The 27,937-nt window shown below is 40.7% G+C and overlaps 1 protein-coding gene across 2 annotated transcripts in view; it reads left to right on the top strand.

Annotated features, from left to right (window-relative positions):
• The window catches only part of TMEM168 (transmembrane protein 168), a 28,520-nt gene extending 1,150 nt beyond the window's left edge, over positions 1-27,370 (top strand). For both annotated transcript variants that reach the window (XM_075014725.1, XM_075014734.1), the window contains exons 2-5: positions 5,215-6,481; positions 15,130-15,272; positions 19,732-20,006; positions 26,154-27,370. In XM_075014725.1, the coding sequence (XP_074870826.1) occupies positions 5,345-6,481; positions 15,130-15,272; positions 19,732-20,006; positions 26,154-26,701 (2,103 nt within the window). In that variant the 5' untranslated portion in view covers positions 5,215-5,344 and the 3' untranslated portion in view covers positions 26,702-27,370. The remainder of the gene's footprint in view (positions 1-5,214; positions 6,482-15,129; positions 15,273-19,731; positions 20,007-26,153) is intronic.
• The last annotated feature ends 567 nt before the right edge of the window (positions 27,371-27,937 follow it).

Genomic DNA, 27,937 nt, shown 5'->3' with positions numbered 1-27,937 from the left:
TCACCTAATAATTATTTTGTTAGTCTTTAAAGTGCTCCATGACTTCTGTTTTGTTTTGTTAGAACACAGACTAACACAGCTGTCTCACTGTTAGTATTGACTTAGTAGTGAAAGAAGAAGTGCCAGGGTAAAGCAGTTGTTTTATGTTCATAACTGATGCAGTAAGCCCAGAGTGCCAAGGCTATGAACTGCCAAAACTAGAAGCAGAGAGGCTCAGTCCTGGCAACCCCGGCACAAATTGAGCATTGTTAGCAGTTATTCCTCTAATCTTTTCCATCTGTTTAGATTTATTCCATCCACGTGCAGAATAACTTTTTTGCTGCACTGAGGGAGGTGCAAATATACTCCATAAGTAGAAACACAAACTTAGCTGTGGGTACTTTGGTAGTCGGCAGGGTGGCATTTGAATCTCTCTTGAGCAGCCACATGACCACAGATTACAGGGAAGGTAGGTTTGTTTTTTCCTCTCACAGGGGCTGGTCAGCAGAAGGCCCCCACGCAGCCAACCACCTAGCTGGAGTGGGTGGGGCGAAACAGCCTGCAAACGAACAGGAAAAGATGGGTGGGTGGGGGGGACTGGCCCAGGGGAGGTAAAAAGCAGCCAGAGGCTGTTCACCAGCTCAGCAGACCACCACCCACATTGAAGACGCTCAGCCTATTGAGGACTGAGAATGTGGGTAGGTACAAGCTACACAGCTACAAGATCTCCTTTACAAAGGTGGATCTACTAAAAATATAGTCATCAAATAAATTCTGGGGACAACCAAAGAGAAAAACAGGGACAGGCATGGAGGTCGTAGGGCTAAAACAAGGGAGCTGGAAGGGGACACTGAGCAGAGAGCCCGGGGCAGCACCCACTCTCCCTGAAGGTGTGGGGGGAGCCAGGTGGATGCTGCCGAAAGGAACTCTGCCCAGATGCATGAAAGGAGCAAGGAATGAAAATGAGGCCCCACAGTTACAGTCTTCCCTCTGCCTGCCCCTCCCAGCCAGCCACCCTGGTCTTATAAATGGCCATCTTGGCCAGAGTCAGGAGGAGGCTGATGAGGAGGTCCTGCGACTTTGTGAGGTCAGAGATGGGGTGTGCAGGGAGTGGGAGGTGTGGGGAGAAGTGCAGCCAGACCTCAACAGGAGGTTCTGGAGGAGCAAAAAGAGGGACTGTAACCTGGCGCACACAAGGTAGATGTGCTCCTGGGTCTCCCTCATGCCACAAAAGGAACAAGTGTCAGGGATGGGTTAACCATGCCCAGTATGTGCCTATGCTCTTTGTGCTGCGGAGCATCCTCCATCTGGGAACACTGATGGTTAGTGTGTATTCTAACTAGCACATTCTGATGTAGATAATGCATATGTGACAATGTGTTAAATGAGTTGTGTTAAGCCTAGAAGGAAGTGTGGATCAAATTTTACAGGACACCTTTAAAAGCCTTGTCTTAGTATGGCCCAATTTTTTAAAACCAATTTTAGTTAAACCTCTTCAACTTCTTTATACAGACAGTGTCTAAAGCAGAGGCCCCCAAAGTGGGGGCTGCAAAGGAACATTTGTGGGAGAGGGAGGCACAGTGGAGTCCAGGCCAGCTTCCCACAGGGGAGAGGAGAGAGCACCACCCAGTTCTGCTTCACCCCCAGCTCTCTACCACCTCCAATGTGCAGTCTTGAGTATGGCTTCACTCTTAGCCCCACCCTCAATCTTCACCTCTGTTCCTGGCCCCACTCCCAGCAGCTGACCACTTAACCCTGTTACCACCACTCCCCAGCTCTGGGGAGGAGGAGTGGCAGGATACGATACTGGGGAGAAAGGGAGACACAATCCTGAAGAGTTTGGGGACCACTGATTTAACTCAAGTTAAAGGTATTTTAGAAGATAGTTGTGACCTGGGGAAGGAGACTGGGCTTTAGGGAGTTTGGGTTGGCACATAAAGGCTGTGGCCACACTTGGCCAAAACTTCAAAATGGCTATGCAACTGGCCATTTTGAAGATCACTAACAAGGTGCTGAATTGAATATTCAGTGCCTCATTGGCATTAGGACACTTTGGGCCACAGCACTTCAAATGTGCCTCTTTCAGCTGCGCGTGGCTACACGGGTGGGGTCCTTTTTGAAAGGACCCCTTACATTTCAAGATCCCCTTATTCCTCTCAGCTGAGGGGAATAAGGGGATTTTGAAATGTGTGGGGTCCTTTCAAAAAGGGCCCCCGTGTAGCCGCATCCAGAAGTGTCCTAATGCTAATGAGGTGCTGAATATTCAATTCAGCGCCTCATTAGTAATCTTCAGAATGGCCCATTGTATGGCCATTTCAAAGTTTTGGCCAAGTGTGGCCACAGCCAAAGTGGGAGGTGGTGTGATCTGGGACAGAGGATTGGGGTGCAGGAGCAGGGGCAGAGGGTTAGGGTTATGTGGGGTTGGCGTGTGGGGGGCTAAGGGGGTTGGGGTGTTGGGCTCTGGCTGGAAGACACCTTCCCAGCAGCCCTGTGGCAGCTTTGCTGCCTGCTGCAGACCCGGACTTCTCAACACTCGTGCCTTTTGCCTGTAGTTCTCTGCCCCAGACATGGGAGAGGAGGCTTTGCATGCTGCTCCTGCCCCTCAGCAAAATTTCTGAGCTTCCGTCGGGTAGAAGCCATATACTGGCTAATGGAATCTGAAGATATTTTACAAGCAGGTGGGAACAGCATGTGAAACATTCCCCTGCAGCTGGCTGCTCTGTGCCTGACATGGCCCACAGGCCAGATCCAGCAGCGTGGTGGACTGGATCTTGCCCTCCTGGTATAGGTGAATGTGCCCTTCAGTTTGCAGTTCGCTTTAGGGATCTGTTACAGAGACTGGTGCTGCAGGGTACAGAGTAGTGGCTGCTGGGCCAGCCAGAAACCAGGGAGAACTCTTGGCATGTGGCCAGTCTTCCTCCTGTCTCTAACTAATTAACAAACGCTTGAGTTGTTGCTAATTAGTTATAGAGGAAGGGTGCTGATTGGTTGAATTGCTGCTGGTGTCTCCATAGTCCCAAGTAAGAGTAAACTTACCTGTTGAGCTGACCCTGCCTGGAACTTATAGTCATAACAACTCAGTGCTGAGCCCTGCCAGAATGCTCTGGGATATTTCTTGCGATGTTTTAGGAAACAACTTCAGTACTTGTGTTCCTGGTTTTTTTTGAATGCAGCACTCACCTGCTGTACTTAATTAGACCTAATGTCTTCATATGCAGCCTGTATGCGAGATTTCTGTGAGTTTTAACTGTATGGGAAGTTGGAAGAGTCTGTTCTGTTAAGATCTTTTGCAACAAAGGACTGACAGATGTCTTTCTCAAAGGACGTAGTTTTTAATAGTAATCTCCTTTGCCATAATGCCTATTTAAAAAAAACCCAAACCTTTGAAAACTGTTAGGCTTCCCTTGTACTGAGACCACTGGCTATTGCACTCATTAGTTTTGTATTTTTGTGATCCCTCTGTTGTCTCTGTTACGTATTTTTCTGAGAGTAGCACAATGCCACTCTGCTCCTTAACAGTACAAAAAAAATCAATTTACTTGTAAGTTCTCAGAAATTTTTTTCATTAAGTAAGTACGGTAAATTTGGGAAGACTACATATTTTTATATATAATATGTATTCAGTCTCAGCAGTGCAGAGTGGAATTCAGCCTAAACTATCAATTCTCTATAACTAAAATATCCTTTTGATAGAAGTAAATGCAGGAAAAGTAAGACATTTTAAAATACAAAGAAATACATTTCCTAAACAAATAGCCATGTTTTAACAATTATATTAAGATAAATATGATTGTTAGAGTAGATAACATTAGCTACGCTAACTAGGATTCAAAATTAATGTTGTCAATCCTGTTGCTTCAGGCCACAAGTAGATCATCACTTGGGGTCAGGAAGAAATTTTCACTATAGAATAGCACTGGTTCCTGCCAAATGCAGGATCTGCAGACTACACGGACTATTGGTCAGTTCTCCATGGCAGTATTTTCAGGTTTCTCACAAAACATTTCCTATAAACATCATATTCCCTTTTCTCCCACAGGATTCAACAAATTAAATTGGACAGCTGAATGACACTGGTAGAACCCTGTGTGGACTGTCTGCCAAAATGAGTTGTGGATATCTATGGATATACAGGGGATATCTGCAAATTTGAGGGTTGTAAATACAAAATTATATCTGCATCCATGTGCACAAGAATGAGCCACAGATAGCTAGATGTGAAAACAAGCAGATATAAAGTGGATATTCACAGATTTGCCAGACTGTATATCATTGGATCAGTAATGCAATGTTCTACAAAGTGATGAAATAATTATCAAATATTAAATAGAGCAGTCTTTATTTTGGTGAAAGCTTTTAATTTCATGTCATGGGTAAAAATAAGTAGAACTTTAATGTTTATGAAATCAGTCACTTTGAAAGATGCTTGGTAGTTATTGGTCTTTTACAGGTAATTTAGGGGTTAAAAGGATGATTTTTTTTTGATTAAGGCCCTGGGATTGGGATTGGGTTTAGGTTTAGGAGATCTGTGGGGATTTACTGGCTGAGAGACTGATCAAGTCAGTTAATTACATTGTCTCAGTTCTCCTTCTGTGAAATGGGTATAATGATACTACTTTGTCTCAAAGTGTTGTGGGGGTAAAGTTACTAATCTTTGTGAACCATCCAGATACTTCATCAGCCAAGTAGACTATTAAGCACCTATATACATAAATATGGTAAAGAATACCAGAAACTAATTTAGTTTTGTTACAAAAAATAATGTGGAGTGATCATAATGGAATCAACAGATCTGAGTTAGCAATTTAACAGGTTTCATAAAATTTTGTTTTTAGTATTTTACTGGAATAAGGTTAAGAATTTGTCCATTGACAGGTGTTAGAATTTAATGGAAATGTCATAGGAATATTCTGGAATGTGTAAGTGGTTCATGGAAAGATTGTATTGTCACGATTTGATTATAACATTGTATTCCTCATTTTATTCAAATTAGAGTAGTTTTTATGAGATGAGATTTATGAGAATTTCATTTCATGCTGGTTTTGAATAACTTTCAAAGATCCACCAATTAAAGATTGTATACTTTCAACCATATTCAACATATAATTTTTATACTTACTACATATTTTTAATTTAAATTGTAAACTCTTCGGGACAAGGAGAGTATGCAGTATGTTAGTAAATGTTTAAAGTTTGTAATTTAGCACTGACATTTCCTATTCATTCTTCTTTCAGGACTACTATAATCCAGGACTGTTACTGATGAAATGACATTGCAGGAGGTTACTGCTGCACTTCATTTTTGGATGAAACCCAAACAGTTACTTTCTGTAGAGTGGGTAAAGCCCCATAATTGCTTATTTACATGTGTAGATCACTGCGTTACTGTGTTAGTCACTGTCTCTATGCAGCAATGACAAGGCTGGAAGAAGCAAACAGAGAAGTGAATATGCACTCATCAATCCGATACCTTGGCTATTTGGCCAGGATCAACTTACTGGTTGCTATATGTCTGGGCCTTTATGTCAGGTGGGAGAAGACTGCAGATGCACTAATACTTGTAATCTTTATCCTGGGGCTTTTTGTTCTAGGAATTGCCAGCATACTCTATTATTATTTTTCAATGGAAGCAGCAAGTTTGAGTCTTTCCAATCTTTGGTTTGGATTTTTGCTTGGCCTCCTCTGTTTTCTTGATAACTCCTCTTTTAAAAATGACGTGAAAGAAGAAGCAACCAAATACTTGCTCCTTACCGCCATCGGTATAAGGATATTGTTTGCGTTAGTGGAGAGGATTTGCGGCTGTGTCCATCATCGACCAACTCTGCTGACAACAGTTGAATTTCTGGAGCTGGTTGGATTCGCAATTGCAAGCACTACTATGCTGGTTGAAAAATCTATGAGTATCATCTTGTTGGTTGTGGCCTTGGCTATGCTAATTATTGACTTGCGGATGAAGTCTTTCTTGGCAATTCCAAACTTGGCAATTTTTGGAGCTCTGGCATCTTTATTGTTTTTTCCTTCCCTAAACATTCCGACAAACCCATTTGCCTTGGCATGTTTCTTTAGTTGTCTGATTTCAGACCCTCTTCTTGATGTCTACTTCAGTGGACTTTCTGTTACTGAAAGATGGAAGCCCTACTTGTACCGTGGTAGAATTTGCAGAAGGCTTTCAGTCATCTCTGTTGGCGTAATTGAACTTGTCTTTTTCATTCTGTCAGCATTTAAATTAGGTGATTTGGGTCTCTGGTACTTCGTTATACCTGGTTTTTCCATTTTTGGAATTTTCTGGATGATATGCCACATTATTTTTCTTATAACTCTTTGGGGATTTCACACAAAATTAAATGACTGTCACAAAGTCTATTATACCCACAGAACAGAAAATAATAGCCTTGACCGTGTCATGGCTTCTAAAGGAATGCGTCATTTTTGTTTGATTTCAGAGCAACTAGTATTTTTCAGTCTCCTTGCAACGGCTGTTTTGGGTGCAGTAACTTGGCAGGTAAATTATAATATATTTTCTCTCTTTCCCTTTTCTGATATGATAAAGAACTATTTTCTAACATTTATGATATATAATATTAGGGCCCTGCTAAGTTCGTGGCCATGAAAATCGCATCATGGAGCGGGAAGTCAGACCTCCTCTGTGAAATCTGGCTATTGGAGGGGAATGCAGGAGCAGGCTAGGGCAGGGCTAGGTGTGCCCAAGCTGTGGGCTTCTCCCATTCAGGGGGCACCAGGTGCTAGACCACAGGGCTGCGGAAACACAGGACTTCCTCTGCATGGCCACTCTAAGGGAGAGAGCAGACCTACCTCTGGGTTCCTTCCCCAGTTGCTGAAAACTCCATGGCTGCATTGCACAGAACTTTCAGCAGCTGGGGGAAGTTCTGGGTGTGGGTCTTGTACCCCTTGTGTTGCTGGGAATTGCGCAGCCAGGAGCTCCTAGCTGCTGGTCCAGGCTCAGTTGGAGAGGAACAGGACTGCCTCTTCCCCTGCACAGGTGTTCAGGAGAAGGGAGGAGGTGGTGGGCAGCTGCCAAATTTGAAGACAGCACAGCTGCTTAGTGTCCATCAAAATGGACTGAATTTGGTAGGGTCCTTCTAACGCTGCATTAGCTCCAGGACACAATTGAGCAATTCAGATTTTAAAGTGCAACTGCTGGCTTCAAAAGCAGATTCTTTTACTCTGGTATTTTGACTGACTTAGTGAGGCCACTGGCAGTAATTTGATACTATTAAACTGCCAGGCTTAACCCTGGCAGAAGCCACGGTTAGAGGAGCAGTGGCAGCGCGCACACAACTGCTGGAACTCGTTGGCTGGGGCAGGTTAATTCAAGGGTGGAAGAAATTATTTAATCTACGAAGCTACTGTCTGTCTTGCCAGAATTTTCACAGCAGACAACGTGCACGTTATAGCCCTATAATACAAAATGAAATATGTTGATATACAAGTCTGTGGACATTTTTTCATATGACACAGTTTTAATGAAACCAAGAAAAGACAATATTTGTGTGTGTGTATTTCAATTATTTAACCATGTTACTCTTATTAATCTCTACTGAGGGTAAAGGTCTGAATTCTTCCATGCTACTTTGCAAATATATCCCTTGCAACTGCCCCATGTGCAAGTATATTTGAAAATAAAATGTATCTTCTGATTATTTCCTCAAACTACCCACACATTTTTTTTCCATCTTTTGCCATTAGAGTTGCCTGGATGTAAGATAATGCCTTTTTGCTTAGTAAGCAGAACCAGTGTAAACTTAGCTAAAGAATTTAGATGCAGACTGAGGCATGGTGAATGTTACTGGTACCACAGTAATGTGGGAGTGCGTTTAAGATAGATGTTTTAAAAGTAGTCGAAAATGACCATTGTTTGTTTTTACATCTTTTTAGTAGCAGGAATCAGCAACCTTTCCGAGGCGGAGGGACGAAATTTGACCTTTTGGCCTCTATATACAGTCCGAGTGCTGGTGGTATTTTTTTTTTAGTCACTAATAGTCCTATTTAGAACAACTTCATTAATCAGTTAAGATGCAGAGCTTTACTGTTTAGGCCAGGGTTCGGCAACTTGTGGCTCTGCACACTGCCTACGCTGACTCCCCTGTCCTGCTGTGCTGAAGAAATGGAACTAAATTTAATTGGTTTAACGGACAGCAGGGCAGTGGGAGGGATCCAGCCATTAAACCAATTACATTTATTCCATTACTGCAGCGCTGCAGGTGGGGGAAGTGAGCGCAAGAGTTTGGGGAGAGGGCAGCTAAGTTTGCCCCGTGGAGCTGTGCAGCCCCGCTGAAAAAGAGGAGCAGCGGCAGTGTGCGTGCAGCTATGGGAACTCATCGGCTGAGGCAGGTTAATCATGGGTTTGTGGGGGGGAGGTTAAGCCTGGGGATGTGGGGGGCAGGTTTGGAGCTGAGGAGAGTTAAGCCTGGGGGTGAGGGAATGAAAGTAACTTAAACTTTTTAACCAGTGCAAATCATTGTGTGTGCGCCTGAGCTGTCTTTAAAACAGGCGTGACAAAGTACGGTTTGACATTATTTATTAAGGACCAGCTCGTATTCACATGCATTGGGGCTCCTGAAGTATTGATTTTGTAACTGAATTTGAAAAAATGGCTCTTCTCGCTCTTTTGGTTGCAGGCCCTTTGTGTAGGTGGTGGTTGGTTGTGTTAGCTGGTCTTTTGTTAATCCATAGGCGGCATGGTTTTGAGCAAGCTCCCCCATGCATGTGGGACGAAGGATGGTCCTGAGCTCCCATCTCACATGCTGATGAAAATTGGCTCACGTGCCACTTTTGGCACCCAGGCCAGATGTTACTGGCCTCTGGATTAGCAAATCCAGTATGCAGAAATGTCCGTGCCATTCTTTCAGAATTATTTTACCTTTCATTCAAAAGGACCATGTAATCCTAGATTCTCTTATTGCTGACTCATGTGAAACGTTTGATTGAGGGGGAAACTTTTTTAAATCAGAAACTGTTTTCCTCTGCATCAACCACATTGGTAGTTTGCAGACTACAGGCTGAAATTCTGGTTTCCCTCTGCATCACTTCCTCCCATAAATCATCAGTATATAGCTGCAGCTGAGACTTTGTAGAGAAAAAGCGAAGGGGGATGCATTGGTATGGGATTAAAAAAGTCAGAGAATGAGAAGAGTGCAGAAAACCAGAACGATTAATTTAAAAAGACAACTAAAAAGTAAAGAAATATATGCTTTGACAAAAATGTCAGTAGTTAGGAAGAGAGAGAGAATAGCAGAGGCACTAACATTAATGGCCAATTTAATTCTTCCATTGAAGATCGTGAGGCATCAGAGTTCAGAGGTAACCAGTCTAAAGTCTGAATCTCTATTATACTATCCTATGACAAAAGCAACAAGGAGGCCAGTGGCACCTTAAAGACTAATAATTTTATTATGGCATAAGCTTTTGTGAATTGCAACTCACTTCAGATGCATTAAGTGAAAGAAAAATAAGTAAGTTGTAATGATACTGAGATGGGAGTGTTACATCAGAGCTAATTCAGTTGAGGTGGATGTGGATAAAGAAGTGAGAACATCTAAAGTGGAAAATCACTTAGTGTAATGAGAGACCTGTTCTCAGTTCTTATTCAGGCCCATTCTGATGGTGTCACCTAGAATAGGTTATAGATACTTGATGTGTTGGAGAGGTTTTAGCTGGGGGCTGTAGGTAATGGCTAATGGCCATTCTGTTGCTTTCTTTGTTGAGGTTGCCCTATGGTAGGTGACGTCCACGTACCTGCCTGGCCCTGTCATTCGATGTCTTCAGTTCACCAAGTGGGCATTTTAGGTTTAAGTATGCTTGGTAGAGATCCTGTTGTTTGTCCCTCTCTTTGAGGGATTGAAGCAAATACATTTGTATCTTAGAGCTTGGCTGTTGACAGTGGATCGTGTGATGTGTTCTGGATGAAAATTGAAGGCGTGTAGGTAAGTATAGCAATCAGTAGGTTTTTGGGATAGGGTGGTGTATATGTAACCATCACTTATTTGCCCATTAGTCTCCAGAAGGTGGAGCTCTGTGTAGAATGTTCCAGGCTGATATTGATGGTGGGGTCAAAATTGTTGAAATCCTGGTTGAATTCTGCAGGGGCCTCTGTGTGGGTCAAGAGAGACATTACTCCTCAACAGGGAGAGGTATAACGCTGCCAGTGGATGTGCCAGGTTTTGTAAACAAACTGTCAACAAAGCTCATTCACCCTGTAGATGCTCCATGTTTTTTTTGGTTGTTTTTTCCTGTTAAAAGCTCGGTTTTGCACGGAAAAGTCAATTGTGTACATGTGGCCTCAGTTACTGGCTTGAAAGATGCCCTCCCTAAGCAAAAAAACTTCAAAACCAGGCTGCAACATGAAACTGGTGAGCTGGAAGTCACGTGCAAAGATGACACCACAGGAAAAAGTCTGAATAGGACTGGGAATGGGAAAGTAATTTTCCACTTTGCATGTTCTCACCTCCTTATCCACATCCATCTCAACTGAATTAGTGCTGATGTAACACTTCTCTGTATTCCTACTATCTGTTTCGTTTTCTTTCACTTCATGCATTTCATGGAGTCACAGCTTGTGAATGCTGATGCCATAGCAAATTGTTAGTCTTTAAAGTGCCACTGTTGTTTTTACTGAAACAGACTAACAAGTTACTTGTGAAATCTGTCACAATAAAACAATAGTAACACGGAGGTAGATGTGTTAGTCTGTAGTCCAACAAAACAGCAGAAATGTAGCACTTTAAAGACTGACAAAATGATTTATTCGGTGATGAGCTTCGTGGGACAGACCCACTTTTTCAGATCAACCTCATTTCCAATGCAGACTGACATTTGTAGTAATAACTTGTTTGCAATAAATAAGTATAATTTGTTTGCACTAAAACAAGTTATTCGTCAGGTGATTCTTTTTGTTCCAAGCTCACCAACTAGGTATTTTGTGAGGTGCCAAGATGAGTTCTGTCCAAACCTTTCTTAAAATCTTAGGGACCACTACTTGCTAAATATGATGCTACTTTGAAGGTTCTTGATTTTTTTTCCATTTGAGTGTTATAGTTTCTGTGGTTAGAGTTAATTTGAGATAGCTCTGTATGCTCTTTTTATCCTTGGAAAATAAATAAAACAGTTCTGCAATTGCACATTTTCAGATATCTGTAATTCAGAAGAGACGTGCTTTACTCTTGTATCCTGATATTTCGTACTTGTGAAGGTTCATGAGGCCCATTTCTCAAGATCTTTGTATTTATTTTCAATTAAGATGATAGAAATTAGAGGGCTTCTATTGCACTAGTGACTAGTTAATTAGATGCACATCATTGCCATCTAGCAGAGGAGATGTGTATTTGTCTCTTCAGCTGGGGCAGGAAGGAATAACTGCTGTATCAAAGACAAAGGTAGTGAATCAATTAGTAATTTTCCCATCTAGATAATCCAGGTAATCAATTCTAGTCATGAATCCAAGCCAAGAGAAACTAAATCATTCATGTATTTACAATAAAGTAACCAGTAAATTTGTCAAAGTTTACAAATTCATAATTATCTGCTAGAAATATTTCTATCTTGATAGCATGTCTCCTGGTAGATGAGAATAAGCTGTCCAACAGGTCACAAATATATGCTTCTGTTCACTCATTTGTTACTTGAAAGTTACAGGAAGGGACTATGAAATGTCACTTATTGCATGGGACTATAAATATTACTGCAGTAATTTCTAGTGATTTCTGAAGTTTTTGGGGTTGTACACGTTGTCAGAGTAATTAAAAGCTGCAACAATACACATGTATAAACACACCGCTTAAACCTGATTCAGCAGTTCAGAACTCTGGTAGAATATTGTGCTCGCTCTCTCTAAGATTCATTTTTAATATAGTTTACATAAGCTCAGTGGCAAGGTAGTCAGATGAGCTGGAAGTCACGTGCTGTAGAGTTGCTACAGCAGATAGATGCCTTCTTCCTATGACAGGTTGTCTGTTTGTTGTTTCTAAACAGATTTAGGCCTTTATGGTATAAAAAGCTGACATTCATGTCCCATTGTACATGTTAAACACAATAATATTTCTAATTAATATTTAATTGATGAAATGTGTTCTACTCAAGTTGTAGTTTAATATTAAGAAGTCAAAATATTTGAGAATCTCTTAAAGTTTTTAAATAGAAGAGCAAACTTCCATTTACATATTAATAGAAATCCTTCACTAGATAAGGCCAGTATTGTCAATATATATTCTCTTGTTTAGCAACATTTTAACTTTATGTTCTTCCTTCCTTGGGAATTCTCAACTCTTACTGTCTAACTCTTAAAATATATTTAAAATATTCTTTTAAAGACACAAATAATTTTGGTAAGCTTCATATGATGCAAGAAATTGCATTTAATGTTGTTGGCCAGTTAGAATAATTTAGAATCAGTATTACCTGATTTGGTATGAAAAAGTGTCAACTTTTTTTCTGTTTGGTAAATATAAGAGAAAATATGTCAGTTCAGTATTAATAAGCACATTGTGTGCATTTTGAAGGGTAAAGAAAAGAAAATCTTGACGCTGTCTTATGCCAACAAACTCTGACTCGTACAGCTCAGGCTATAGGCCTGTTTCATTGCCAGTTAGGCTTGAGGATTTGGGTTGGAGCCTGAACTTTTGGACCTTCCCACATTACAGGGTAGACAAATACAATAAGCTGTTTATGGTTGGCCCCGTTTTGGAGTTGAGCTACTGCATGAGAAAAAGGCTGCAGGTTTTAGGTAGGACATGTAGTTTAAAATTATAGCAAAGAATCCCCAGACACTCTTCCCTATTGTTTTTTGAATGTCCAAGAGCAATAAATTTATTGAAGATCTACTTGCTTGTAAAATCTGTAGGATCTGTTCCTGCAGAAACTTACACGTCAGTGATTTTAGTCCCACTTCACCCAATTCCTCCAACTTGTAATATAATTTATTCACTTGAGCAGCTCTATGCATATGAGTAAGTGCATAATTGGATTCTTAGTCCATGGCCAGACTAGCACACGCAGCTGATTGATCCAGATAATCTCACTTACAACCACTGACAAAAGGGAGACTGAATGGTAGACAGACTTGTGTGTCTGGAATTGATGAGGTTGTACTGTTTGTGTGTGCACATGCATTTCACTTCTACCACCCTTGCAAAAGTGTCATTAAAGCTTGCCATAAAACCTGCTTATTCTCCATTTACCTTGATGGCAATAAAGATATTGTGATATTTTACTTATACTTGAAAATATGTTACTCTCCTGGACTAAGCTGAGTTTGCAAAGCTAGTCTGTACAAATATTTACAAGTTTGGATTTTGTTGCATTAAATTGTCTGTCAAATAGCTGCTTTATATGTGATTTGTGTTTCTGTTCTTTCTTTAACTTCACTTTCTTCCTACTGCGTATTTTAATTTCTTTCCCTCTGGCTTTTTCAGTGTCATAGGTTCCTGATTTCCTTCTATTCCCTCAATCCCTTACCGTCTTCTTTCTATGCATTGTTCTCTCTTCCCCTCCCAGTATTTTGCCAAACCCTACAGCCATATACTCACTTAGAAATTCAGTCTTTGCCTCTCCTTCCTCCTCATTTAGCCTTTCACTCCCTGTCTTGTGTCCTTGCTTCCCTTTCTCTTTCTCTCTGTCTTTCCCTCATTCCTGACTTGAATCATGTGCTCTAGCTCACTATTTCGTTTGTAGTCTATATGCTCATTCCCACTGAATTTTTCTCTATTCTTGTTACCTCTCATCTCCTCCCTGAAATCACTCCCCATGATTTAACCCAGTGTGAGATGCCTTCTCTCTTTCATCCTAGGTCCTTGCTTCCCCTTGTTTACTGGTCATCTATCATATCCAGACATTACTGCATTTGTTCTCTGTCCCTCTTCCTTCTGCATCTGCTGAGCAGAGCTGGAGAGGGACTTGCTGTGATTATTAGTAAGAGTCTCTTCTGTTCCAGCTGGTATATTAGTTTACATAGTTACAAAGGAAGGGATAGCAGATCCTGTCCTCAACGCCACCTATCTGGAGAGGCAAGAAAGTAAACTTAGCCCAGGGATCTGGAACCTGCAGCTCTTGAAGGACTTATTTGTGGTTCCCAATGCTATAATTGCAAAGTTAAATAAATAAATAAATAAAACCCACCTGAATATTTTCAATGAACAGTGAATCTCTAAAAGCTCAAAAATGAACAACTCAGATTTAAATAGCAAACAATGTATGATCTTGAAACGTTGGACAACTCCCCCTAGCATTCTGCAGAGACAGAGGGGGAGAGAGAGAGAGAAGGTTTGGTAATGAAAGTCAGGAAGACAATGGTACAAAAACACATGTAAAGTGTGAAGAAATAGAATATGTAAAAAGCTTGTGAACGTCTTGCAGTAAACATGCACCACGTTACAAATCATTGTGTGTGAACTGTACTAAAAATAGGGGTTACAAAAAGTATGGTTTGATGTTAGTAAGGATCATCTCACATTCACATGCATTGTGGCTCTTGAATGATTGAGTTTTTTACTGAATTGGGGAAAAAATGGCTGCTCTTGATATTTTTGTTGCTGACCCTGACTTAGCCTATGTCTACACTAACACAGGAAGTTGACTTAAGGTACACAACTTGGACTACGTGAGTAATGAAGCTGGAGTGGACGTATCTTAGCTAGAGTTGTCATGGAGGATGGATGGGAGAAAATCTTTTGTTGACTTCCCTTACTCTTCTGATCTGGGATAGAGTAATGGGGTTGACCCGAGAATTATCTGTGGCTAATTTGGCAGGTCTTCAGTAGACCCACTAAATCGACTACCAGTGACTCAATCTTAAACATCCCCACTGTAGTGTAGACAGAGCTTTAGAGTTCACATGAGATTTAGGATTTTGGGGGACATGATAAACTGATGTTGGTAGCTAGCTCTTACATAGTATATTTTATCAGTAGATGTCAAACCGCATTTATTAAATGTCTTTATCCTCGCATTATCCGTGTGATGCAGAGAAGTAGGATATAATAACTTGCACCCCACGTTTCAGCACCAAATTAGATTTGTTCCAATAATCCTGCGTTAATTATTTTTTAAAGAAATCCTAACTGTCCCCTAAGCATAACTCTTTCATTTGAATTTGTAAGTCGATTTCATAATACATAAATACATCTATTTCCTTTTTAGCCAAAGAATGGGATCTTCATGAGCTTGTTTCTGATTGTTTTACCTCTGGAGTCCATGGCTCATGGACTTTTCCATGAACTGGGGAACTGCTTGGGAGGAACATGTGTTGGATATGCTGTTGTGATTCCCACCAACTTCTGCAGGTATATTTGCCATGGTAAATGTATGCACGTTGCAACTTTGTATTGTAATTAGTGCAGCTCTTACACATGTGAGGCAACAAAGTGGTATAGCTTGCCTTTTTCAGCTATGAAATACTAGTTCACATATTAGATGGGGCTGTGTTTTAATGCCCATTCTCCTACTGTTCCTTACCTTCCAAAAATAATATTTAAATACTGTGACAAGGTCAGGTCAGATGATATAGAAGGGTAGTAGAAAGCAGGTGTGTATATAGAGCCCCAGCATAAGCAGGCCCCTTCCCTCTGGTAGTTGAGCAGGGGTTACTTCAGGATAATTAGGGCACCTGGGGCTAATCAAGGGCCTGCCAGTACCTGTTAGAAGCTTCCCCTTGAGTCAGAGGGGCACACGCAGTAGGAGGTGTGGGAAGCAGGTGTGCTGCTCACAGCTGGGTGGTGTAAACATGGACAAACACCAGGAGGGAGGCCTCATAGATACAGAGCTGAAGAGTGGGGAATCTCTGCCCAATATAGTGAACAATCCTTCCGGGCCTCCAAGGTTTTGGGGAGAAACTGAGCTGGATGTCTGACCTGCTGTCACCATGCCAGAGTGGCTACCAGAGACTGAGGCTCTTGTCAAGGAGGCAGGGTGTATCTTCCTGCTCAGATCGGGGTAGGTATGTGCAGCGGGACAGAAAATGGAGGCACGTGGGGGAATTCCTGGGGGAGAGGAATTCCCCCAGCCCACCGCTGAGAGGAATCACACACACTCTTTCTGTCTCACATGGACACACACACCCCGAGAAAGAGCTCTCCCACAACACTTCATATGTTTGGCTTTCTTTTGAGAAGCCAATAAGTATGCTAAGCCTCAGTTCTACAAAATGTACTGCATGAAAGAGACTGCAGATTTCATGCGATATATGTTTCAGGGGAAGGACCTTAGATTTTGGAGTCAGTGCAGATATTTTATGTAAAGAGACTTAATCTAAGCAGGCAGTGAACTCATGTTCAGCACTACTTTATGAACTGCATTAGAATGATTTATCTGACTAACAAATTACATACTACCTATGTATTTACAGCAATTTGTATTTTCAAAATAAAGATTGCATATTTTTCCCTTTGTTGCTAATCATTTGCCTGTTTATACAGCAACAAATACCTTCTAAAAATGTCCAATTTTAATCCCATTTTTATTTGTATCATTTAAATCCTTTATAAAAGCTTTATCTTGAAAATGACCCAACAGAACTCATGAAATGCATATCTTCTTGAGTTTCCATGGAAATGGGATTGCAAGTTAGAATGTGTGTGCAAACTGTCCAGCTTGCTACAGCTGTGTATTTAATGAGCAAGGAGAAATCTGGGAGCAGAAGGGGCTTTGTGGAGTAGGAGTTGGTGGGTTTTTTTAGAAGAGGGAAGAAAAAAGAAAGTAGATACTATGAAAATTGTTTGAAAATGCTGTACACATGAAAAATTTCACTCTTCAGCTGGTTTTCTGTTGGTGCTTAAAGTAATAATATAAATAAATAGGTTTTCAGTAGAAGCTTTTACATATTACCAATCACTTCTGGGAATATGCTGGTCATCATGCTCCCACACCTGCTTACCTGTATAAAGAGAGTTTGCATCCATGGATTATGCCGGGTGGTGAGGAAGCTGCTGCTTTGTCGTTATGCTGTGCCCTTCTGCTGACTCAACAGAAGCCCCTCAGCTGGGACTTTGTAGGGGACAAGTAATTTCAGAAGTGGAGTGATATATGCTGCTTCCTCCCTTGTGGTTTGGAAGATTCCTGACCTGGGTGGTCTCTGAGGAACACATGAGCTATGGTATCCAGGAGACTTGGTGGGACTTAGTCTTAGCTTGAAAGAAACGTATGTCTCCATGGATGCGACGTACTGCCAGTAGGGATGCACAGGTCTCTGGGTTTAGTGGTGAACCTTCTGAAAGTAAATGGCAGTTGTTTTGCACTCTAGATGAAAGAGATGGTCCAGAGGTTTAGTCCTCTGTTCCCAACTGCAAATTTTAACACTAAGGCTATGTCTACACTACAGCAGTCTGTCGACAGACATTACAGTCAGAAGATATCTTCCGGTAAAACTTCTGTTGACAGATTGTGGCCACACACAAAAGTGGATTACTCTGTCAACAGAGAATAACCGGACTGCCTGGACGTGTTCACAACAGATGCCTGGATGCTCTCTCGATGGAACAGCCAGCCAGAAGCATAGCAGACAGGGCTGCCCGGTGACCCAGAAGCCCTGTCTGTCAACAGAAGGCCCCCTGGAGCATCCACACAGCTTTTTTGTCCATAGATTCTGTCAAGGAAGTGTGTTGTGCCTTGTGGGAGAGAGGCAGAAAGCTGCCAACAAAAGTGCCTAGTTCGAATGCATTTCTAGTGTGTGTTGAGGCTTCGCAAGTCTTGTTGACAAAATTCTATTGTAGATGTAACCTAAGAGAATTACCAGGACAATATGGGAGTTAAAACTACTAGAGCTCCTGTGACAGAATGATCACAGTAGGATGAATTTGTCTTTTTATACATTGTTGCATCTTCTCCACTTAGAACAGAATCATCAATGGTGCCTCAAATCCCATCTGACGAAGTTGGTCTTTGCCCACAAAAGCTTACAGTCCAAAAAATGTTAGTCTATAAGGTACAACGGGACTTCTCGTTGTTTTTACCTCAACTCCCTGAGCTTTGTTCTTATAATGTTCTCAGCTGCACACATTCTGCAGCCACCAAACTGAGGGCATAATATCTCAATTGGACTATAATTGTGAGAGTTTACAAAACATATAGTACATTTAAATTATAGTAGAAATGATATCACTAGAGTCCTACCAAATTCACAGTTCATTGTGGTTAATTTCATGGTCACAGAATTTTTAAAATGGTTAATGTCATGATTTCACATATTTAAATCTGAAGTTCCGTGGTGTTGTAACTGAAGGGGTCCTGTCCCAAAATGAAGTCTTGTGTGTGGGAGGGGGCCACCAGTTTATTGCATAAGGATTATGATATTGCTACCCTAACTTCTGTGCAGTTGCTGGCAGCATCGTTGCCTTCGGAGCTAGGCAGACGAAGAGTGGTGGCTGCTGGCTGGGAATTAATCTCTGACGGCAGAGCTACCACCAGGAGCAGGGCAGAAGTAAGGATGGCATGGCATGGTATGGTATTGCCACGTTTACTTCTGCACTGCTACATGCAGAGCTGGACACTTAGTCAGCAGCCATCACACTCTGAAAGCAGCAGCACAGAAGTAAGGCTGACAGGTATACTATTACCACCATTAATTCTGTGCTGCTCCTGGCAGGGTGCTGCCCTCAGAGCTGGTCACCCAGCGAACATTACAACTACTGCTCTCCAGAAGCCCAGCTCTGAAGGCAGCAGAGAATAAGGGTAGCAATACCATGACCCTCCTAAATTAACCCTGTGATCCTTCTACGACTCCCTTTTGGGTCAGGACCCTCAATTTGAGAAACTGGTCTACCCTGTGAACTCTGTGTAATATGGAGTAAAAGCACACAAAAATCCAAACTTCAGGGAGGATGTCAGATTTCGTTGTCTATCATGTGTTTTGCATGGTTGTAAATTTGGTAGGTCCTAAATATTACCTTTTTTGTCCTTAGCAATAATCCAGTTTCGGCATTACGTTAAATTATTCTGTCTCTGTCTGTTTAGTTTATCCATGAAGAAAATGGAGTAGGTCTTGAAAAACATTGTGAGGTACTGGCATGTTACCCTTTCTTAATAACAGTGAAGTTCAGTTAATAAGTCCCTTCTTTAATTGTTCAGATAAAGCATAAGCAATATTAATATTGTCTTTACTTCAATACAGTTATATCGGTGCAATATAAGCCTGTTTAGGTCCCATTACAGTGAGATGCAGAACCAGAGCAGTTTGGCTATAAACATGGTAAACAAGTATACTATTATTAAAAAAATTATTTCAAACAAAAGCAGTGGAGCAAATGTGCACCCAGATCACTTCTCTTTTGCTTGCTGTTATGTTAAGATCAGAGCAAATCACATTTTCATTCTGCAGTTTGTGCATCACTACAACCTTACTCAAAACGTTTTGATACATTTTTCTCTCAAGTCTTGCAGTACCAGTTACTGAAGTGGTTGAAAGATACTGCTGGAAAGTGATGTTTGAGGCTTTTTCACACACAGCAGCCGAGCGGAGCCTCTGGAGTGCTCCCAACCCTTGCTGGTTTGGGGGACAGAATTTTAAGTGCCTTTTGTGATGTGTTTACTGTCATATAAGCTCATGTGACTTGCAAAATCACTTTTATAGGCAATTTACAGTCTAGCATTTTGATTTCAAGCCCTCCAGTAAGTATTCCAACATAATACTTAAACACTTGAATATCTAGAAAAAACAAAATGTTCCACACATAGAGAGAACTGATTTTACCAGTTATAAGTATGTGATAAATTCAGCAATAAAATATAACCTTTTGTCTTCTGTTTTAGTCCTGATGGTCAACCAACACTTCTTCCTCCTGAGCATGTACAAGAGTTAAATTTGAGGTCTACAGGCATGCTCAATACCATCCAGAGATTTTTTGCATATCATATGATTGAGACATATGGCTGTGACTATTCTACAAGTGGACTTTCTTTCGACACACTTCATTCTAAGCTGAAATCTTTTCTTGAACTTCGGACTGCAGATGGCCCCAGACACGATACTTACGTTTTATATTATAGTGGTCATTCCCACAGCACTGGTGAATGGGCACTAGCAGGTAATCAGCATTTGGAGCTCTTGATGAATTTTTTTCATTTATAGAACCTATAAGTAGATAATTATTGCATTATTGTTATAGAATCATGGCGTGCTATTATTAAAACTCAAGTTTCATGTGCACAGCTACACGTGCATATGAGCATTGTAGTTCTAAAAACAAGAGGTGTAAATGGCTGAAGTCAGTGGTATCAAGCTGTCAAATTGAAAGTCATCTACAGACATAAGAGTATTTATGAATGTACAGTTTTAATAGCCACTATAAAAATGAAAGAAGTCTTATGATAGCAACAACTAGGTGAAATATATGTGTCTAAATGGAATGTTCCAGGTTCATCAAGAAGCTATATGAATCTTAATGAATTCTTCAGAAGTCTTCGGTAATCTTACCTATATTAATTAAAAAATGCCCGGGAAGATGATTTTGTTCATCTTATTAACCATTTAATACAGGTTTTGTTGGTCAACCTTGCCAAGCTCTGCATACACTCAAATTGGTGACATTTGTTTGTATATCCTTTGAACACTGCCTCCAATCAATTCCAAAATTTCGGTAAATATTCTAGACATCAGTGGCAAGAACCCTGTTGATTTTGGGGGACATTGCAGCACTGGAAGGGGGAAAATGGGAGCATGCTATACTTCTGCCACCTACATTAGCAGAAACCGCTTCCAGCGCCTCTGTAATTATAGATCAAAGAACTGTTTGATGGAAGCTATTAGTGTCATGAAAGTAGGCTACTGAAATTGCTGCATTGAGTCAGACACTCAGTTTTGGATGCAGAATGTGGATCCCTGTTAACATGGAGGTCTAGTCTGCACCTAAAACTTAGGTCAACCTAGCTGCATGAGTCAGGGATTAACTACGTTTCGCAGATGTGGATTTTTCTTATCTGATTTAAGTCCAGTGCAGACATGCTACAATTCCTCATCTCTTGAGGGAGTGAACTTTCTATAGCAACCGAAAAAAACCCTGCTGTTGGGTGTAGAACATGTATTTTATAGTGCTAAGGAGGTATATGCAGCTCTGCTGCTGTAACACGTGGTGTAGATATATCTTACATGCTTTTAAAGCTCTTTTTTCTTCAAAGGCGTTGCTACTTAATTTTTTGCACCTTTGTCAGTTTGTGCAATTAGGATGTCTTCAAAGTAAGCTTTGTCTTTACTTTACAGTGAACACCAACATATTGAATGTGCCGTTTTTTACAAAAAAGAGGTAACATGATAAAAACTAAAATATAGAAAGAGTGAAGGAATTTAGAAGCTATGGCAAAACAATTTCAGAGGATTTGAATTTTCCTGAGGAAGTCTCTGCTGGGTTACCCCTAAATGCTTTTCATTTTGGCACACCTCCAGTTTTTACATGCAGAAACAGTGTAAAGCCACACAGACAAAAGGATCAGACAATTAGTATTTGTCATGAATGACTTTCATGATCAGTTTCCCATTGTGAGATCTTGGTAAACCATGGTGTGTACCTTGAATTTCTTGCTGGATAAAACTTCTGAATGCAGCCAGCTGTAAAAGCTGAAGGGTACTTGATGATGTAATTGTGCATAGTTTATCTGACAGTGATGTTTTGTGGCAGATGGAACAGTCATTTGCTCCTCTAATCTGTTCCATCCGCTGACCTCCAGAGCAGATTCATAGAGATGACGACAATGAAATGTTAACACTTGGACAGATAAAGTAGTATCTTCTGGGAGCTTAGACAATGAGGTAACACAGCAGTGGCACTGTAGATTTTGTGCTGTAATGACCCTTTTAAAGGAGGCTTACTGTATTTATTAGCTCACTAATGGCATTTCTTCATTGTTGGAAGCTTGAAGTAGCACAATGGTGTATGAAAGAAACTGTTAATTGGTCATGCATAAAGTATGAGAAATAAAACAGCCTGGGAGGTCACGTTCACCGACTGAATTCAAAAGGCAAGAATTGGGCTATGAAGCTTGGTCTTTATTACTAGAGCTGTCGGTTTATCTGCCTGTGAAACTTGCCGAAGGAGTCTTACGCTGCTATATATCCCTAGATCTCTTCCACAGCTTGGTGTCTAGCTCTGTTGTTGGCTGATCTTTACATATGTTTGAGGGCAGTGGGGGTAGCACTTGTATGTATTAGGCAGATCAGAAATATCTTAGTGGCTTTCTTTTAGTTAGGTCCACAGTACTGTCTTCCTCTAGTTCTGTCTTCCTGCACATGATCATGCTGAGATGTAGCAAACACAATCATGTGGGCTTTAAAATGTGAAATAGAAAGGAAGTACATTTTCTTAATTTATATTCAGGTCTTGTCAAAATGATAGAAATTTTCACCAGTGCAAATTCCAAAATCAGACACTTTGCTCTGGAGCAAAGTGGGGCTAAAAGATATAATTTACTGGGCAAATGATACCACTTTGCATCAACTAGGGTATATATACAGTAGATTTCTGGTTTTTAGAAAATGAATTTTATACAAATGCTGAATTTGCTTCATTTATATTGTTTGTTTGAGAGTATTCCATTCCTGTAAATCTGTTTTACAATGTATACTCGCAACCTTAAGTCCATCCTTAATGCAGTTTTTCTCTGGAAGCAGCAAGATTGATAGATGGCAAAATGCTTTTGTAGCTTGTAAAGACAGAGATCTGAAAACTGTAATGATATCGCATATACCCTTGGGGTATCACTTGACACTCACTGTTTTAGAAGAACACCTCTTTTGACTACACATTCAAAGAGCCTTACGGATAAGGGGAGAAGTATAGGCGTGATATACCTGAGTTCAGTAAAGCATTTGATACAGTCATCCATGACATTCTTATTAGTAAACTAGGGAAATACAACACAGATGGGGCTACTATAAGGTGGGTTCATAACTGGTTGAATGACTGCTCTGAGAGTAGTGATCAATGGTTCACAGTCATGCTGCAGCCGGGGAAGTTTTGGCTGGACATTGGGAAGAAACTTCCTGTCAGTGATGAGACACTGGAATAAATTGCATAGGGAGTGGTGGGATCTCTGTCACTGAAGGTATTTAATAGCAGGTTAAACATACATTGGTCAGTGATGATCTAGATAGTGTAGGGGACTGGACTTACCCTCTTCAGATCCCTTCCTGTTCTGGTGTTTTATGATCTCTATGACTAATATAAACTGCCACTTTCTGAGAAGACCAGTTGGAATTTAGGTTGAACAAAGAGAGGTGTAAGAACTGCATTCATGGCCACATAGTCTTGCTGGCAGTAGTTCTTATTGGATTTATTTTTATTGGCTAGCACTTAGGACACTTGTGTCAGGCATCTTACATATAAATGAAATAAGCACATGGATGCAGGAAGAAATTACTAGTTGCAGCAGCTGTTTGTCTTCATACAACTTGATCAAATTCTACAAAGTAATTAAAATATTAAAGAGACGTAAGCAAATGTTATACTGTAAAATGTGCTCAGGTTTGAAGCGACAGTAAATCTTATTTATAGCTACTTATTACAGTTTCAAACCAAGAAAAAACATTTGTCACTCTGTACTCTCAGCGAGGTTTGCTCCCCAGAGAATTCTGTACCACTGCAGTGCAGCAGCCGAAGGCACATGTACACCCTGCCCACCACTGATTCCCATTGCCTCCTTGAAGAACATGGTTTCTGCAGGGAAGCAAAGAAGCTGTGCCAGTGGTTGCTACTCCCTCCTTGACAGCTCAGACACCTGGTTGCCCACTCCCCCAGCCTCTGCCCATTGAGTTGTAATTACCCTTACCTGGACTCCTCTGCAGAATCCCATTCCGCCTATACCCAGAACCCACAATCAGCCCTTCTGCCTCCAGATTCCCCTCTTCTCCTGCCCCAGAGCACCTTGTATCCAGACTGTGCCACACAAACCAAAAAAATTAAAATTCTGCCAAATTCTGCTTATGTCTTTGTCCGAGTAATGCAGAAAGACAATAATATAATCTCACCATTTTCAATTATTTTTGTCATTTATTTCAAAATACTTGTCAGCAAATAATTGAAAATGAAGTAATTATAGTGTTTTGGCAAAATGTGCAGAATTTTGCATAACTTTAAAATACTGTGTGAGAGAGTTTTAATTTTTGGTGCAGAATTCCCTCAGGAGTATAGGCTGTAAATGAACTGGCTTTCCCATGATAGATTACCTGTGCCTTCAACGTAAAACCTGAATGTAAAACAAATTTTAAAAGATAGAAGTCACTTTTCCTGACTGCAATGTACTTGTAAACAGAGTGCAGATAAATTACTTTCATGGCTTTGATCATATCTAGCAGAGCATTAAATTAAATTCAGTTTAAATTGCTATAAATTCTTATACAACAAATGTGTATGTTTCAGAAATCAAATAAAACTACACTGTCAGGGCAGAATTACTTCCTAAATAAGATCTCGACATTCATATTTCAGCCTTCAGCTTTTAATACTTGAATTTGTTACCTCCTGACTGATGTACTAAATGATTTATCTGATCTCCAAATTGTGATACTTTTCAAAATATTTTGTATATAAATTCAAAGAATTTAAACACAATTTAAAAATACTCAGACTCCTTGGTGCAAATGGTTACTAAAGGGGCGTTGCTAGGTTAAAATTCATATCGGCTTTAAAAATCTAATTTCTTTACCTATTTCTACTAATGGGACTTTAGTATATTAAAAATGAACTTTTTAAAAAAAACTAGGCCACATTTTCAGTCTCAGTTCCTTAATATTATATATCTAATCTGCAAACGTGTGAATCGTGTTCATCATGTGAGCAGTCCAGCTGAAGTCAGTGCAGTTTTACATGCAAATGTTATCAGGATACTTTCCTTATGCTCTTCAAGAAATAGACTGCTTTTTCTTAGGTGTACAGAGTAGCATTACCCATTACATATAATGGGCCAAAAGCAATCCAAAATGTTAACTTTGAAAGTCTGAAGCAGTTATGGGTAATAGTTTTTGAGCAAGAGGGAGCCAGACATCAGGAAAAAAAAACAAAAATTCAAATCATAGTAACTTTTTGATGATCTGTAACTTAAAATCCGTTTATTTTTTAACTTCACAGAAACATTTTTTTCTGCCTTTGGAGTAAATCTGTCAATGTTCTGCCTCGTCAAATACATTTGACCTGCGATTATGGTGGGGTATGAGCCAGGTGGCTTATTAATTGTGCCCTCCAAGGGGCAGGGCATATTGTATAGGTTTAAAAAGTGCCCCATTCTGAGGTTTGGATTTACTTATACAAAACAATGTAAGCTACCGCTCATGCTTTGGCCCTTGCTTAGCTGTTCTTCTCGGAGTGCTTGCATGTGCCCATTTGTTTGTAGGTGTGTGCATGCCCTGAGTGCAGTTGTCAGAAGTTTTTCCTCCGGTGTTGTTCATTAGGTTGACTCCAGCTGTTGCTGGTGCCAGCTGCTCATAACACTGGTATAAAGAGCCCTATCTACCAATGTTCCCTCTAATTCTTTCCATCCATGTGCAGAATAAGTTTTGTTATGCAGATGTGCACCACTGGGAGAGATACCAGCCTCCAGCTGTGGGCACTTGGCTAATCAGCTGGGTGGCATTTGAATTGTTACTGGTGGTTGCTCAGGGAATACTGCTGCCTACCCACTTTACTTCAGTTCCTTCTTTCTGCCCAGGATGGTTGCTAGAACCTCTCATTGCTGAGGGAATTAATCTTTGAGTCATTTTCTCCAGTCTTTAGTGTAAATAGTTGTTAGTTTTAGGACTTAAGTGTTTCAGATGCATCCGCACTTGGCTAGCAGGGTCGTCATCTTCTCTGGGTCTAGGGCTTGCCTCAGTCACCTGGTTTCAAGCCCTGTATATCCTCTCTCAGGTGCTTGGGGGAAGTTTATTGGAAAGACCATGGCTAAATCTGCAGGGACATCAGGCCCTCAACCAGGAAGGACTGAGCTGCACAACTGACAGTCATTCTCAGAGAGGCAGTCTGAAGACCTGCCTTGGTATCATGCTTCATTTGTTTCACAATAGAGTAGGAATTTGCTCCTGCCTCCCTTATAACAAGGATGAGTTTATGACTGCATCTACAGCATTGAGTTGGCTGTATTAGTTAGCATCTACCTACAGCTGAAAAACCTGCCACCTTTATACAAGGTGTTCAGTCAGGCTTACTATTAATTACTGAAGCAAAGTACACAATTTTTCTGTTCTCCTGCAGGTGGTGATGCATTACGGCTTGACACACTTTTGGAATGGTGGAGAGAGAAGAATGGTTCGTTTTGTTCACGACTGATAATTGTGTTGGACTGTGAGAACTCCCAGCCTTGGGTTAAAGACGTAAGAAAAGTAAATGATCTGTATGTTGCAGTACAAGGAGCAGAATTTGCTAGCGCAGTAGACATCGAGGAATCAGACCCACCACAGCTTGGTGACTTTACCAGAGAATGGGTTGAATACAATTGTAACCCTGACAATAGCATCAGCTGGTCTGAAAAGGGCCGTGCAGTGAAAGCAGTGTATGGTGTGTCAAAACGCTGGAGTGACTATACTCTACATTTGCCAACAGGAAGTGATGTTGCCAAACACTGGATGATGTACTTCCCTCGTATGACCTATCCATTGGTGCATTTGGCAAACTGGTTTTGTGATCTCAATCTGTTCTGGGTCTGTAAGGCTTGTTTTAGATGCTTGAAAAGATTAAAAATGAATTGGTTTCTTCCTACAGTGCTGGACACAGGACAAGGCTTCAAACTTGTCAAATCATAATTAAGAACCAAAGATGAGTAGATGTGGGAGATCTGGGGATTTTCTCACTCTCAAATTTTTATTTACTTGCATTTTTTTATATGTAACAGTTTTCTCTGTGGAAGACATCTTGCTACTTCAGTAGCTATACTCACTGTGTTCGACTTCTTGAACAATTACAGTATATGCAAAGGGTTGGAAGCTTTGCTCTAAAGTGAGGAAGATAGGGTTATAATATTTGAATTTTGTTACTGACTTGTATATAAACATGTAGAAAATTTATTAAATACGACCGTGCACTTTGGAGATAGTTTGCCTTGTCATATGTGCTAAATAGAAACGTGCCTGTGTTCTGAATCAGCAAATTACAGGCTTTGGTAAGCTATGGCTCATATGATGAAAAGTGATAATTATATCCCTTTCAAACTTCAAATTTTGGAAAGGAAACAAGCCAGTGTTCAAATCACTTTATTATTCCCTCACACTTCTGTGATGAATATTATAGAATATGACAGAGTCAGAAATTTTAAAACTCAAAAAACACCGTAGGAAGGTAGCTGCAAGGATATTTGGATTCATTTACATTAGCATTCCCAGTGCCTGCCAATTGACAACAGTAGAGGTTGTCCCCAGAGACAGAGGCGACATCTACAGGGAGCTGTGCTGCCGGCAGCGTGATGCAAAGGAGGGTTCTCGAAAATGCAAATGGCCACTCATTTGCACAGTCACACAGCTAATTTGCATATTCCCCCAGGATCACCCTGCTGGCAGAGGCTACTGTCATCAGAAAATGTTCCATTCAGACTTGGTTCTGACTGTGAAAACCTCCCTTTGTTGGCAGCCTCTTATCCCTGGAAAAAATCAGGGACAAGAGGCTGCCAACAAAGGGGGCTTTCACCAACAGTACAATGTCTACACAGCACATTTCCTGACAACAGCAGCCTCTGCCAGCAGGGTGATCCTACAGGAGTATGCAAATTAGCTGTGCGACTGTGCAAATGAATTGCCATTTGCATTTTCAAGAACCCTCCTTTGCATCATGCTGCTGGCAGCGCAGCTCCATGCAGACACAGCAAGAGGGAATAATATGCGTCTTGTCAGAACGTTTTGGAGTTCCCACATTCTTGTTGACAGCCACTGAAGAAAGGTTGACAAATGTGTTCTTAAAAATGTTCAGTATTTTTTTCCCCCAAAATAAATTCAGTCTCGTTCAGGTGATATTTTAGTTTAAACAGTTAACATGCACAAGGCGTAATA

This window comes from Carettochelys insculpta, chromosome 1 (genome assembly GCF_033958435.1).
Source record: "Carettochelys insculpta isolate YL-2023 chromosome 1, ASM3395843v1, whole genome shotgun sequence".
NCBI classification, from domain to species: Eukaryota; Metazoa; Chordata; order Testudines; family Carettochelyidae; genus Carettochelys; species Carettochelys insculpta.
Note: the sequence above shows the minus strand (reverse complement) of the source record. Positions and strands in the feature narration are given on the sequence as shown.